The 13,258-nt window shown below is 40.7% G+C and overlaps 1 protein-coding gene across 2 annotated transcripts in view; it reads right to left on the reverse strand.

Moving 5' to 3' along the window:
* fkbp16 (FKBP prolyl isomerase 16) overlaps nucleotides 1-13,258 on the reverse strand; it is a 66,883-nt gene that overhangs the window by 23,195 nt on the left and 30,430 nt on the right. For both annotated transcript variants that reach the window (XM_046038151.1, XM_046038153.1), the window contains 3 exons: nucleotides 11,197-11,701; nucleotides 10,851-11,020; nucleotides 10,002-10,090 (listed from right to left, as the gene is read on the reverse strand). In XM_046038151.1, coding sequence (XP_045894107.1) covers nucleotides 10,002-10,090; nucleotides 10,851-11,020; nucleotides 11,197-11,623 — 686 coding nt within the window. In that variant the 5' untranslated portion in view covers nucleotides 11,624-11,701. The remainder of the gene's footprint in view (nucleotides 1-10,001; nucleotides 10,091-10,850; nucleotides 11,021-11,196; nucleotides 11,702-13,258) is intronic.

The raw sequence follows: 13,258 nt of genomic DNA on the forward strand, positions 1-13,258 counted from the left end.
GGAGGCAGACTGGGCTGGGGCTGTTGCTCTCAAGAAGAGATGCGGCAAAAAAAAAAGCAAATATTTGTATAATGACAACCTGGCTTTGGCGTAATGTACTGTACATCTGTCCAATGCAGAGGCACTATCCACCTGGAGGAGTAGCTAGTATAAATTTGTGTATTAGTACAATATTATGACAATAAAAGTTTTATGTAATATGTATGTGCAATACATGTTTTTGCAGAAATGAAAGTTCTGTTTACTTCTTTATGTCCGATGTACACTTGCAATAAAGATTTAAGGATAAAAAAAAAAGTTTCTGATTATTCCGACACCACATGAATACATCAGTCAACGCTCGCCACTCCCTTTCCAAGCTCGCAGGAGATGCTACGGTGGCCAACACGCTCTGTCGGCTCTTGTGCTGAATAAAAGTGTGGTCCTCCATTTCTCTAAATTTCACTTCTAATAAACGAGACTACTACTACTACTACCAGACTTACTTGTTCTTGTTCTTTTTTGTACATATTCAATGTAGTGACGAAAAGCGCTCTGTAGCTCTGTCACTTCTGTCATTAGAGCCTCATAAATATTACACACTGAACCTTTAAATCCTTGTGCAAGAACAATGGTCCACATGGTGGTTAGTCACTAATTTCTGTGCTGTAGCACCACATCAACCTTTTTTCTCCCGCCCAATCCAGGTTGTGATTGGTTGGTTCATGAAAAGTGACATTGATGAGAAACTTTATAAAAAAAGCACCTAATCTTCTCCCTACTCCGTCTCTGTCAGTGGAGATGGCAGACAATAGTACCGACAGCTTGTGAGAAGTCCCGGTACGCCAAAGAGTAAAATGTCGGTGCTCTGTCGATATATGCTACCTATCTTTTTTGTGTGAACATACAGTGTATTGTTTGAAGCAAAGGTTAGGTTAGAAAAGGTTATGCCTTTCATGTACATATGACAAACTAAAAATCAATCAATCAATCAAAATTTATTTATAGAGCATTTTACAATCCAAGTGGACACAAAGTGCTGTACAGTAAAACAATAAATTAATACATAAAAGACACTAAAAACAAAGCTCACACGACGCATAAAATACAAATAAAAACAATAACAACCATATAATAAAACAAAAAAATCAATACAACTAAAACAAGAAATGTCAACTTCAGTTTTCAAAGGCCAGAGAAAAGAGGTGGATTTTAAGAAGAGACTTAAAAACTGACAGTGAAGATGCCTGTCTAATGTGCAGAGGTAGATCGTTCCACAGTTTAGGAGCTGCTACAGCAAAAGCTCGGTCCCCTCTGAGCTTGCGCTTAGTTTTGGGCACACTTAGGAGCAGTTGATCGGCTGACCTGAGAGAACGGGTGGGTAGGGCAAGACCATTAAGCAAATAAAAAAATAAAAGCAAATAAAAGAATCTTAAAATGGATCCTATGATGTAAGGCAGCCAGTGGAGTGAGGCTAAAATGGAGGAAATGTGCTCATATTTACGCGTTCAAGTTAAAAGACGCGCTGCAGCGTTTTGTACCATCTGGAGACGAGCAATAGAGGACCCACTGACCCCCACATACAGTGCATTACAGTAATCCAACCGAGTGGTAACAGAGGCATGGATTACTGTTTCAAAGTGCTGCCTAGAAAGAAATGGCTTTATTTTGGCCAGTTGCCTCAATTTAAAAAAGCTTGTTTTTACGACTGTCGAGCTCAAGGTCAGAGTCGATTTTAACCCCAAGGTTAGTGATTGTTGGCTAGATGTACTGACTCAAGGAACCCAGATCGACACGGGGAGTCCCAGTAGATCCACCAAAAACATCACAAAACAGAACATAGCTTCTGTATGCTCTACCTTTACTATTATTATAAAACAAAACATATGTGATTTGTTTTATTTCCACTTAATGCTTTTAGCCGTTAACACCAGTGTTAGTGTGCAGGGAGGACTGAGGGAGCCAGGCCTCTACAGATGGACGGGTTTGCAGCTTCGGTCTCCTACTATAAACCTGTTATAGCTGAAGTTTGAATTTACTGTGGTGATTTTGTTTGTTTTTGTAGACATGTCAGTCACAATGGGAAGTGGTTTGTATTGTTGACTAATGTCCCATTTGCTCTCATCTTATTGTGGGTTGTTTATATTGTAAGCACACATCATCCCTCTTGTGAACACCTACCAACCTTGGTCAACACCTTCCCCACATAAACAGTAGAGCAATAGAATAAGCAGGGACAAGGACTGCAGTGCAGAATAAGCAGGGACAAGGACTGCGAAGGGAGTTTGGCATAATACATATAAACAAAGCAATGGAAAGCTAAAACCAGACAACACTGACAAAGCTCTAACCACTGTGGTGGTCACGCAGTACAAAGCCAACTTTACTCCACCAAGTGATATCTGCTCTAAAGATATGCTACCTAAAATTCAATAAAGGCGCATTTTAGTTAAGTAGATTTACTGTCTGACTAAATACCACCTGACCACGGAAAGCAGAAGTACATACAACTGAGGGCAGTGCTATATTATATCCAGTCTGTGTCGATGAGAGAGATAAGCCTGCTACCAGTAAGGGGAAAAGGTAAACATCCAGGGAGATTAGATGAGAGACATGCACAGTTGAAACCCCGGTTTTAGTGGGTGGACTGCCAAAACAACCCACCATCTAATTTTGACATGTAAAATCAAAAGTCTATGTTGTTCAGATTTAATCCATACATTTAATTTTAGCTTTAGGTCAACACATGAAGCTTCAAACTAATTTGACAGTGGTGGTGGTAAACAGAAGAGCGCATGCTGATTGGTAGATAAGCCTGATCTTATCTGGAGTGTGCAACAGCTGTCGGTGCATGCTGGCCTGCTCCTGGAGCGTGAGCTCTGGGTGTGGTTTCTAGTCAGCCTGCTGTGTCTTTCCTGGGAAAGACACACACAGAGCCTAAAAGCTACAGTGAAACTTGTTTAGGTCACGTGACCACGCAGCCTTGAGTTGTTGCTGGAATCCTTCACAGATGACAAATGTTCTTTATGCCGGTGTCAGTTACTCCCAAACAGCCACTTGTTTGTACAAGTAATGTTGTGCTTAGAGGAAACATCAGTGTGGTGAATAATGGTTTAGGGTCGTCCACATGTTTTCCACAGAGGAGCGCCTCAAAGTCACATTATTCATTTGACCCAGGTGGTTCTGCAGAGTGAGTCACATCACCTTCAGTAAAGACAGGAACTCCACCTCACAGATTTTCTGAGTGGACAACGTGCTTACGTATCTGGAGACAGGAGGGAGGAGGGCTCATGAAAGTGACAGACACCAGAGCAACTCTGTGGCGAGTGAGTCACTGTACCTGCCTACTGGCAAGTGCCTGACGAAATGAAAAGCAGAAATGCCAGTTCTTGGCTGTCTCATGTTACACTGTGTGGTAAGAAGAGAGACTGATTTGCAAGAAGAGGAAGAACACACACACACACACACACACACACACACACACATTAATTACATATGGAGCAACATATTAATTAATGGTAGCATACACATGCTAAGCAATTTTTATTCTATCCAGGGCCAAAAGTGTCATATGTCGCTGACATTTCTCACACAAAGCTGGCTATGCCTACAAGTATCCTTACTCATCATCAGACTTGATCTCATTTCTGGCTTGACACTTCTCATGTTGCCACTTTGCTCTGTGAAATGTCAGTGTTACCTTTTGAATGATGAGTGATGAATATGGGTGTGTCTCAGAGGCCACCGGGAAAGGCTTCCACCCTTGCCAACTTCTTCAAGAGTGTCAACAAAGATTCCCCTTGAGCACATTCCCAAGAAGACATCTAATTGGTTAGTGCATGTTATCTATTAGTTCTGGGTAAATATTACATATTGTTTGTTAAACATAACACATAATGACTCTAATCAAATATATTAACTATTTTTGATACAGGCGGACGACATTCCAGTGTGCATGAAAACACAGTTAAGGGTAGACTTTTTTAAAGGGATAACTGTTTTGGGTGTCAGTCTGTGATACATTTGACCTTGTCTGCTTCCTGAAATAAAATGATTGGTTGTTTGATTATATGAGTCAATTGTTTTAGTTTTTTTAGCCATGCTAACGACTTGGCTCTGTTGAGCCACCGCTTTGGTCCAGACTACTGGATAGATTGCCATGAAATTCATGACATTCATGGTGCCCTGAGGATGAAGTCTAATTACACTGAACAAAATTATAAACGCGATGCTTTTGTTTTTGCCCCCATTCATCATGATCTGAACTCAAAGATCTAAGACTTTCTCTATGTACACAAAAGGCCTGTTTCTCTCAAATACTGTTCACAAATCTATCAAAATTTGTTTTAGTTAGCACTTCTCCTTTGCTGAGATAATCCATCCACCTCACAGGTGTGGCATATCAAGATGCTGATCAGACAGCATGGCTATTGCACAGGTGTGCCTCAGGCTGGCAATAAAATAAAATAAAAGGCCACTCAAAAATGTGACGCTGGATTTTAAAACGTTGGAACGTTGCCTTATCTCCTGCTCCACCCTGCTTCAATTTTGCTCCAGTACCGTTCAAATGTGGTTTTTGCTGCTCATTTATTTTGGATTCTAGGCTAGGATTTAAGCTAAGCTCAAGCTTTAGCTTTTTTGGAGTAAGCAGTGAGCGATTTGAGTGGAGCAGTGAGAAATTTATTGAGCGCAGGGGTCTGAAGGGTCTATGACCGGGGGAGCTGCTCCACTCTGCTCACATGATTGCACTAATGTGTCTAAGTACAGCCTCACAGAGTCACTACCATATTCATATGATTCAATTTTCTAGTTATTTTCTAACATTTCTGAATGTCAGTCAGTATATGCCTGTCTCAGTCTTAAAAGAGTTGAAGGTGAACTGGTGAACAACAATGAAATAAGTACAGGACATTATTATCTAGACATGTTGGATTTTATAAATATATGAGGTTGTCAATCAACCAAATCACAAAACCAATCACCCACCTTGATGTATTTACACCTACACTGCTCTTATATCATATACTGTCCACTATTTACTTGCACACTATGACAGCCTGGCAGCCTAACAGAACCATAAAACACAAACACGCAAGATCAAATTAAATGTCCTACTAGCATATGATGAACATTACACAATAACCATCAATCATCAAGGTAGCTGTTTTAGTACATTCCCATGAATCAAAGCTTCAATTAATGTGCACCACCCTGCCACTGTACTGCCAGATCAGTAAGCTTGGTGTAATGAAGGCTCCAACAGACATCAGTTCCACCTCAGCCAAGAAGTCAAAGAGAGACAGATTCCTCTCTCGCCTCCCACTTTGTTTTTCTCCCCTCAGAAACAGACGATGATAGCCATCTGGTGTGTCTCCACAGTGTTTCTACTGTTCCATTAAAGGGTATTTGTTTAGTCTGTGTTTATCTACTATAGTTGCATGTTGTGGTTCACAGTCACTGTAAGTCATTTATTATCTGTGTTATTCCATATGGGATCCACCAGGGTTCAATTGTGGGTCCTTTACAGATCTTTCTGGAGATGCTACCTACTATTAGGCGATGAAAAGGCATACTGTTAAGTTTTTCATTATTTGAGCAACCCAGTAGCAACCAAGGGCCTTTGTTGCATGTCACACACCTCTCTCTACCCCACCCTCTTGTCAATCTTTTCACTGTCTACTATCAAATTAAGGTAAGAAAGGCAGAAACATTGTTATAAAAAAAAACAACATTCTGTATGATCTTACTCCTGCTCACGTTACAGAACTATCATCTCCACACTGACCCTTTAGATCATCCATACAAGGTATGTCCATTATTTCACTATGTTTGTGCAGGTTTATTTGAGGTTGACATACACTGAATGTAGCTCTGGATTTCCTTTGTGAAGAAATGATCAAAAACAAATGTTTCATGCTACTGATTCTCCTTGTGCCCCAAGTGTATGGGCTTCTGTACGCGTAAGGTACTTTCTTTCTTTTTTTTATGAAGCACTTTTGTACAAAATAAACTTGAACTGCAGTACTAAATCAGAAACAGCACAAAATCCCCTCATGACACATTAAAGCAACAGTGGAATGATAAACTGACTGACATTGTCCATCTGGACTTGGATTAAACTATTAATTTAACTATGACACATCCCAATGGTCTAATTAACTCCACTTCATCATGTGCCACCGAGGTAGCGTATTACAGCGACACCTTTGCTGCCAGCACTGGGGTTTAAGCCTCTGTTTGTGGACAGCTGGCCAACATTGCCTTATAGCGCACCATTTCACACTGCAGAAGTCTTAAAATGTGTTGTTTGGTGTTGTACTGTATACTGTATAATGTATGTAGTGCAGGCTCATAACTGTGGTTTCTTGTTTGGAAAGTTTAGTTTTAGTCAAACTAAAATAAAGCAGATGCCAGTGACACTTAATGTTGTTGACTTTGGGGTTGTGCAGGGCTGATGAGGCAGAGTCCCTGAGGCCCCTGGAGGGTTTATGAGTGTTAGAGTTGCGCCTGTCCAGAGATCAACAGATGTTAGCTTCCACAGATAGCTGATAATGACCTGCAGACTGAGGGGAGGCAGTCTGTGTCTCTGACTAAATAGTATGTCTCAGTAGGGAATAGTTTTGACACAGGCTGCTTTTCCTTGAAAAGGTGAGCGTGATGGAGTCTTATGTCACAGCTTCACTTTCAAAGACTCAGGGAAAGCCTTGGTGTTTCTTACAGTAAATTTAGTCCTGACCAGCTTGTCTGTTGTAATCAGTCAGGTAAATGCACCAGACTTTTTCAGGGGTTTCATTATCGTCTTATTCACCTTTTTCAGGAGTTGCAGCTCTGATCACATCAGGCGCTGCAGCTAACACATCACCCACACACTGAGCTACAGACCACACCACTGTGCTATGTTGAATCATCCTGTCTGACCAGCTTTGCACACTGTTCTGATAAATAACTGTGAAGTGCTCTTAGCAGCACTGCTTGCAGCAGGCGACTGACAGGGCTCAATCAATGCATCTGCCAGAAAACAGAGAAAGGCTAATGAGATTTTCCATCATTGTCTCTCTGTCATTTTACAGCACAGAAATGCTGAGCCTGTCAAATCTGCTCTGAAACATTCTGCCTTTCACTGCTTGTGATTCTTATTTTTGTCAGCTTATTTGTTGAAATATTTCTATTATTAAATACGTCTGTAATGGACCTCAACAGGCAGGTTTAGCGGATGTGTTTCTCCAGAGCAACATGCCATGAACATCAAGATAGGAGTTCTGTTTTGCTTAAAGGAAAGGGAAAAATGCTTATACGCTTTTCTTTCCAAGGGTTAGCTCACTACTATCCTTTTGTCTGTATGTTAAAGGGTAACTTTGGTATTTTTCAAGCTGGACACTATTTTCCCATGTTTTTGTGTTTGTGTGACAAAATTTATGAAAGTGGTCCAGTATTGAGCGTGCTGCAGTCAACAGCTACAAGACAGGGCTGCAATGTAATCCTTGTGGGCAGTTGCACCCCGTCAAAGTGCATCCACTAAGGTGCTTGTTTTTTCTACTGACATGCTCAGATTGTTTTGTCTGACAACATTTTTAAAGAGTAAGATCTTTTTTATTTAACCAGAAACGCTATATTGCTCTTGACAAAGCCACCAGACTCCTTTGATAAAAACAGTAATTGTCCCAATTAGTCACATACGCACAAAAACATTGGAAAATAAGGTCCAGGTTGAAAAATACCAAAGTTACCCGTTGCTAAGCACAAAGACAGGAAACAGAAGGAAACAGCTAGCCAGGCTCTGTCCAAAGGTATATAAGACCTGCCTATTGGCACCTATAAAGCTCACTAATCACCAGTCAAAAACCAAAGCGTAAAAGTTTAATTCCCCTTTTTAGTTCTGTGTCAGACTATTTCTTAGCTGTGACCAATAACTTATTTGAGTCTCCACAGGTTGTCTGGTAGCTGCTCAGAGCCAAGAAATTACTTCGGCACATAATGTGTGTTAATTTGTGAGTTTTAGATGTGCTCGTATGTGTTTCCCCCTATTTCTAGTCTTTATGCTAAAATTAGCTAGCTGGCTGATGGCAGTAGTTTCATATTTACAGCACAGATAAGAAAGTAGATATGTGTATTTCCCAAAATGCCTAACTGTAGTTCTTTTGAGGGTTTAGAAACTGAGTTTTAGTAAATGGTCTGTACTTGTATAGTGCCTTTCTAATCTTCCGACCATTTAAAGCGCTTTTACACTATGTCACATTCATCCATTCGCACACATTCATACGCTGATGGCAGAGGCTAAGGTGCCAACTGCTCATCACAAACAGAAATTAACATTCACACACACTCACACACCAATGGCACAGCCACCGGGAGCAATTTGGGGTTCAGTATCTTGCCAAAGGACACTCCAACATGCAGACTGAAGGAGCTGGGGGATCAAACAGATGATTTTCCGATTAGTGGGCACCCCGTTCCACCTCCTGAGCCTCAGGCGCCCATTTTCCATCATGACCAGTTTTACGTTTTTCACCTTGGAGCTTATTAGAGTTTCTAACATGCTGTTTTATAACATATGTTCACATTACTCCCTTGTCATACCGAATCATTAACAAATGTATTAGATGCACAGGAGAAAATCACATTCAGAGTAACAACAAAACCTCAGTAACTGAATCGTGTTTAAAGAGCTTGCATGGAGCTCTGATAGTGCACCTTATGGTACGGCTAAATTTGACTCCACAGCACACAACCCTAATCAGTTGCATCAAAACAATCATTAACTAACCTCCCGCTGCCTCCCTCCACTTTCACAGCCTCCTTCTCCTCACACGACAGAGGGCAAGACTCTAGACAACACCTCAGAGACTCCTCGCTCTAACCTCCCACACCCCATGTCCCATCTTCCCCTTCATAGAGCTCCATGATATAAACAAGACCTCACACACAGCACAAAGAAGAGGCTGAATCAGTGTAGTACACACACACACACACACACTGAAAAAAACATGTTCAACACAATGTTTAGAACATTATGTTGTCAACAAAGTTCAGATGTACTGTGTTTTACTTTCAGCCTGTAAAAATGCATTAAATTAATGAATTTAGCTCTGGCTTTAGGGTATTACTGCCACAATAATTCTAGATGCCAGGGCATGTTGTGCATTACTCCTCTGTACGGCTACTGTGTTAATTGTACAGTATGTCCTACATGTTGCACAGCACATACCCATAAAACTGCAGGCAAACTCTTTTTTGGGGGGATTTTATCCAGCTTTTATGTTTCAGTTGATAGTAGCCGACTGGAAAACTGCTGTCCACTCAGAGCACACATGGCTCTAGGTTGAGGGTTTTTAAACTATTTAATAATTTTTAATTACCTCTAATGGGTAACACTGGCAAAGAGTTGAAATTATTGCTTGAATTAATAGTCACAATTATGCTGTTAATGAAATTTCCTTTATATACAGTATATTACGGTCTGCTTTATAAGCCTTACAGCAGAGAAAACATGATCAGCCATGAAACAAATTAAATCATATTAAACACCTTTGCAATTACTTTTTTTCCTCTAGTCCAACCTAAAAAGAATCTCATCAAATCACTGTGGTACATTAATGTCTCGTTGTCACATGTCCAGGTTATCTAAAGTAAACATTAAACTATAAACAACGGGCTTTCGTCAGCGACACAACAGTCTCCTCTGTGTTTATACTGGCTCTTTAACGGTGAAAAGGTGATAAAGCTAAGCCAGTGGCCGTAATATGAGTGGTGTCCTCCCATAGGTTGGGAGGTTACAAACACACCATTGATAGGCTGCCTCTGAATGGTGTTAAGAAGAAGCCATCTGCTCCTGTTTATGGTTCATTAACCCAGCTACCCCTGGATAACCAGACTGCCCCTACAGCAACAGGTACAAGAGGCCGGGGCTTCTTGTTGAGATAATACTTAGAGAAATATATCACTGGCCAAGCATTGTTTCTGCTTCAACATGCCCCTTAATTCAATAATTTTCCACTAAACAACAATAACTGGAAAATCCTTACCTTCCCAGAAGCCCATAACCATACTGTGAATCTGCCAGCAGTAATGTGATCTCGCCCTTCCGCATGGATATGACACACTCCTCCAGGGCCTACACGTGTCAAAAAACAATGAGTTATTTAGAGGACTGAACATAAGTACACAAAATAAGCATAACATTATGTTGTGCATTTCCTTCAGTGACTACAACATCTGATGAGGAATTTCAAGTTTCAGACATGTGGCCCAGCTTTTTATCCATACTGGGTCTAGGGATATCGGCCAGTTGGTTCAGACTGCAACATATTAACAACTACTGGACAGATTGCCATAAAATTTGGTACACATATTTGTGGTTCCCACAGGATTAATGACAAGGATTTTGGTGATCCCCTGACTTTTCCTTTAACGCCAACATGAGGTTGTTGGTCAAGGTTGAAATGTCAAAGTTGACATTTTTGATTTTGATTGAAAAGTCTCAATAACTATTGGATGGATTGAAACTTTGCGCACACATTCATGTTCCAATAGTATGGTTCCTGACACACAAAACTAAAGCTGCATTTAGTTTTGTGCTAATTAGCAGATGTTAGTATGATAACACGCTAAACTAAGATAGCCAACATGGTAAACATTATACCTGCTTTACATCAGCATGTTAGCATTGCCATTGTGATGTTAGCATTTAGCTCAATGCACCTTTGTACCTAGGAACAGCCTTACAGAGCTGCAAACATGGCTGTAGACTCTTGTTTCCCTTTCACAGTCTCTTTTGGGCACTAATGAAGTTTGATGAAATATATACGTGCTCTACACTGGAGAAAACTACCCTGTTCAAGAAAAGGGTTAGGTTTAGGGTTAAAAGCTTTTACCTGGTTTACATCTCCCTCTCCAATAACAAAGACTAGCTTGCAGTCCTTCTCCACCACAGTGCGGTCCTCAAGGACACACTGCATCTTGACAGTAACCTCCTGGCCCCAGGTGGGGCGCAGGCTGTGTGGAGCCGTGGACTCCAACACCTTCTTCCTCAACAGCCGGTCCTCTGCGTGAGCAAAGAAGTGAAGGTCATGCAGGAGGAAGCCAGCTTAATCTGCTAGTTATTGGTAAACACATGCTCAGAAACAGCCACAAACACACCAAACTTGATCAGTAGTTACTGGTAAATTAGTGAGATTTCCAACTAGGTCTTAAAGTGTTTCTCTACATGTGTATCCTCACCTGTGATGTCCTGCCAATCTTCTGCTGAGAACAGCTCCTCAAAGGTCGAGGAAGTCCACTCCTTCGTCACATATTCTGGAAAGAGACTCTCTGCTGAGCTGTCCCTCTCCAACACATCATCATCTGTTGATGGGTCTTGGAATCGTACCATCTTCCAGCTGTTTGTTTTTTTCAGTTTCCTCCGCTCCTTGCATTCCGTGTTTCCACTTTCTCGCTCAGGATCAGTGGGGATTTTTATCTCAGTGCTTTTACCCTCTCCTGCAGAGCTCTCTGTTTCAGCCCGCTCTCTCCCGCACAGCTGCTTGCCTTCCTCTGCAGGCCCACAGGCCAGTTCGGTGTGACTGTCCCTGTCAGGCTCTGTAGGCTCTACTGCAGCGTCTTTATGCTCTTCCATATCACTACAGAGAGCGATCGACACCATCTGCATCAGTCTCCAAAAGAGATGATCCTCTTTGTCCAGCTAATGTTCCACTTAGGCGCAGGTTAGTAGTTCTGTTGTGAACTTCTACACTTTGTCAAAACCAAAAGAATATTTCCATGATGTACAAAAATACATGTTGCGTTTCATTAAATCCAACTCAGAGTGCCTCCCTAAATCCTGGCTTCATCTACAGTTCTTAAAAAAAAAAAAGCTTTTTCCTGCCTAAAGATATGTAATTTCTGCAGTTCACTTTGACCTCCTCTCTCTCTGACTTTTGTCCTCCTTAAGTCTACGTAGTCCAGTGATGTGGCAGCAATAAAAATGATCAATGTAAAGAAACTGCGCAGCGCAACTGAAGCACTCCCAGCCAGCAGGCTTGTGCAGTGGTAATCTGAAGGATTAGAAGAGAAAAACCTAATCTGCCAGAACGTCTGTAAGCTTCTTAATGACTTCACCGTCGTGCCCCATAACACAGTTTCCATGAACGCAATCTACCAATAAGATCTCGGGAGATACAAGCGTAACTTAATTTGCTTTGAGTTACGTTAGGAGATTTTTATTTTCACTTTTTAAGAAGTGTTACAGCGCTCATAGCAGAGCAGTAATAACTTGCAGGCTGTAAAAATGACACTAGATTACAGATTAAATCCAATGTTTTTATGGGTGTAAACCTGCTGGAGGATACACATTTCACATGATGTGTATAATTCATTTGGGTATGTTCACGTTTATTCCTAACATTGCAATTGTTTAACCCATGAAAGTAATTGAATAAAGTTTGCTTTTGTCAGGTTCATTGAGAAAATAAATGTTACATTCTGAGCCTTAAATTACAGATACATGCTGAACTGTAAGTATTTAACTAGGAAGAGTCTGTTCTTTCCATGGGTGCATTTTAAATACGGCACCCCGTCGACCACTTAGTTCAGCAGACAACGATTACACAAATATATATGGTACATTAGGATACATAGATTTGTTCTCAAAACTGAATAATTGATTAATTGAGAAACTAATTATTAATCAATTATGAAAATAATGGTGAGTTGCATAATAATATAACATTCTGAAAGGGTCCAATCTACTGAATAAGTACAGAGTTCATTTAGCTGATAATACCTTTGCAATTTTACTAAAGTAAAATTTGGAATGCAAAACTTTTATGTGTAATGGAGGATTTTATATGGCTGTATTTGTACTTTCAATTATCTAAATACTTCCACCACCACCACAGACTATTTATTCATAAATAAATAAAGGTTTTCTCATAGGTTTGACGTGTGATGACAATTTCTATACAAAGTTCCTCTGCACTGCACAAATAAATATGAATGTCATTTCCAAAATGCCATAAATATTTCAATCATATATTAGTCTGCAGGTGTGTGTGTGTGTGTGTGTATGTGTGTGTACTGCATTAACACATAGGGTGCATTAACCAAATTCTTGTGAGGAACATCATGGAGGAATGCAACTCAGAGGAAAAATACATCACAGATACACTACAGGCTGGAGGCTGCGAGGGCACAACTGGCCAACGAGAGTGACCTGGAAAGCGAAAGTAAAATAGTTTCTATACTTCGTGCTTCTTCGGTCTGTGTGTGTGTGTGTGTATGTGTTTTGTGTGTTAGCCCCGCCCAC

The sequence above is a fragment of the Micropterus dolomieu genome, linkage group LG22 (assembly GCF_021292245.1).
Source record: "Micropterus dolomieu isolate WLL.071019.BEF.003 ecotype Adirondacks linkage group LG22, ASM2129224v1, whole genome shotgun sequence".
NCBI classification, from domain to species: Eukaryota; Metazoa; Chordata; class Actinopteri; order Centrarchiformes; family Centrarchidae; genus Micropterus; species Micropterus dolomieu.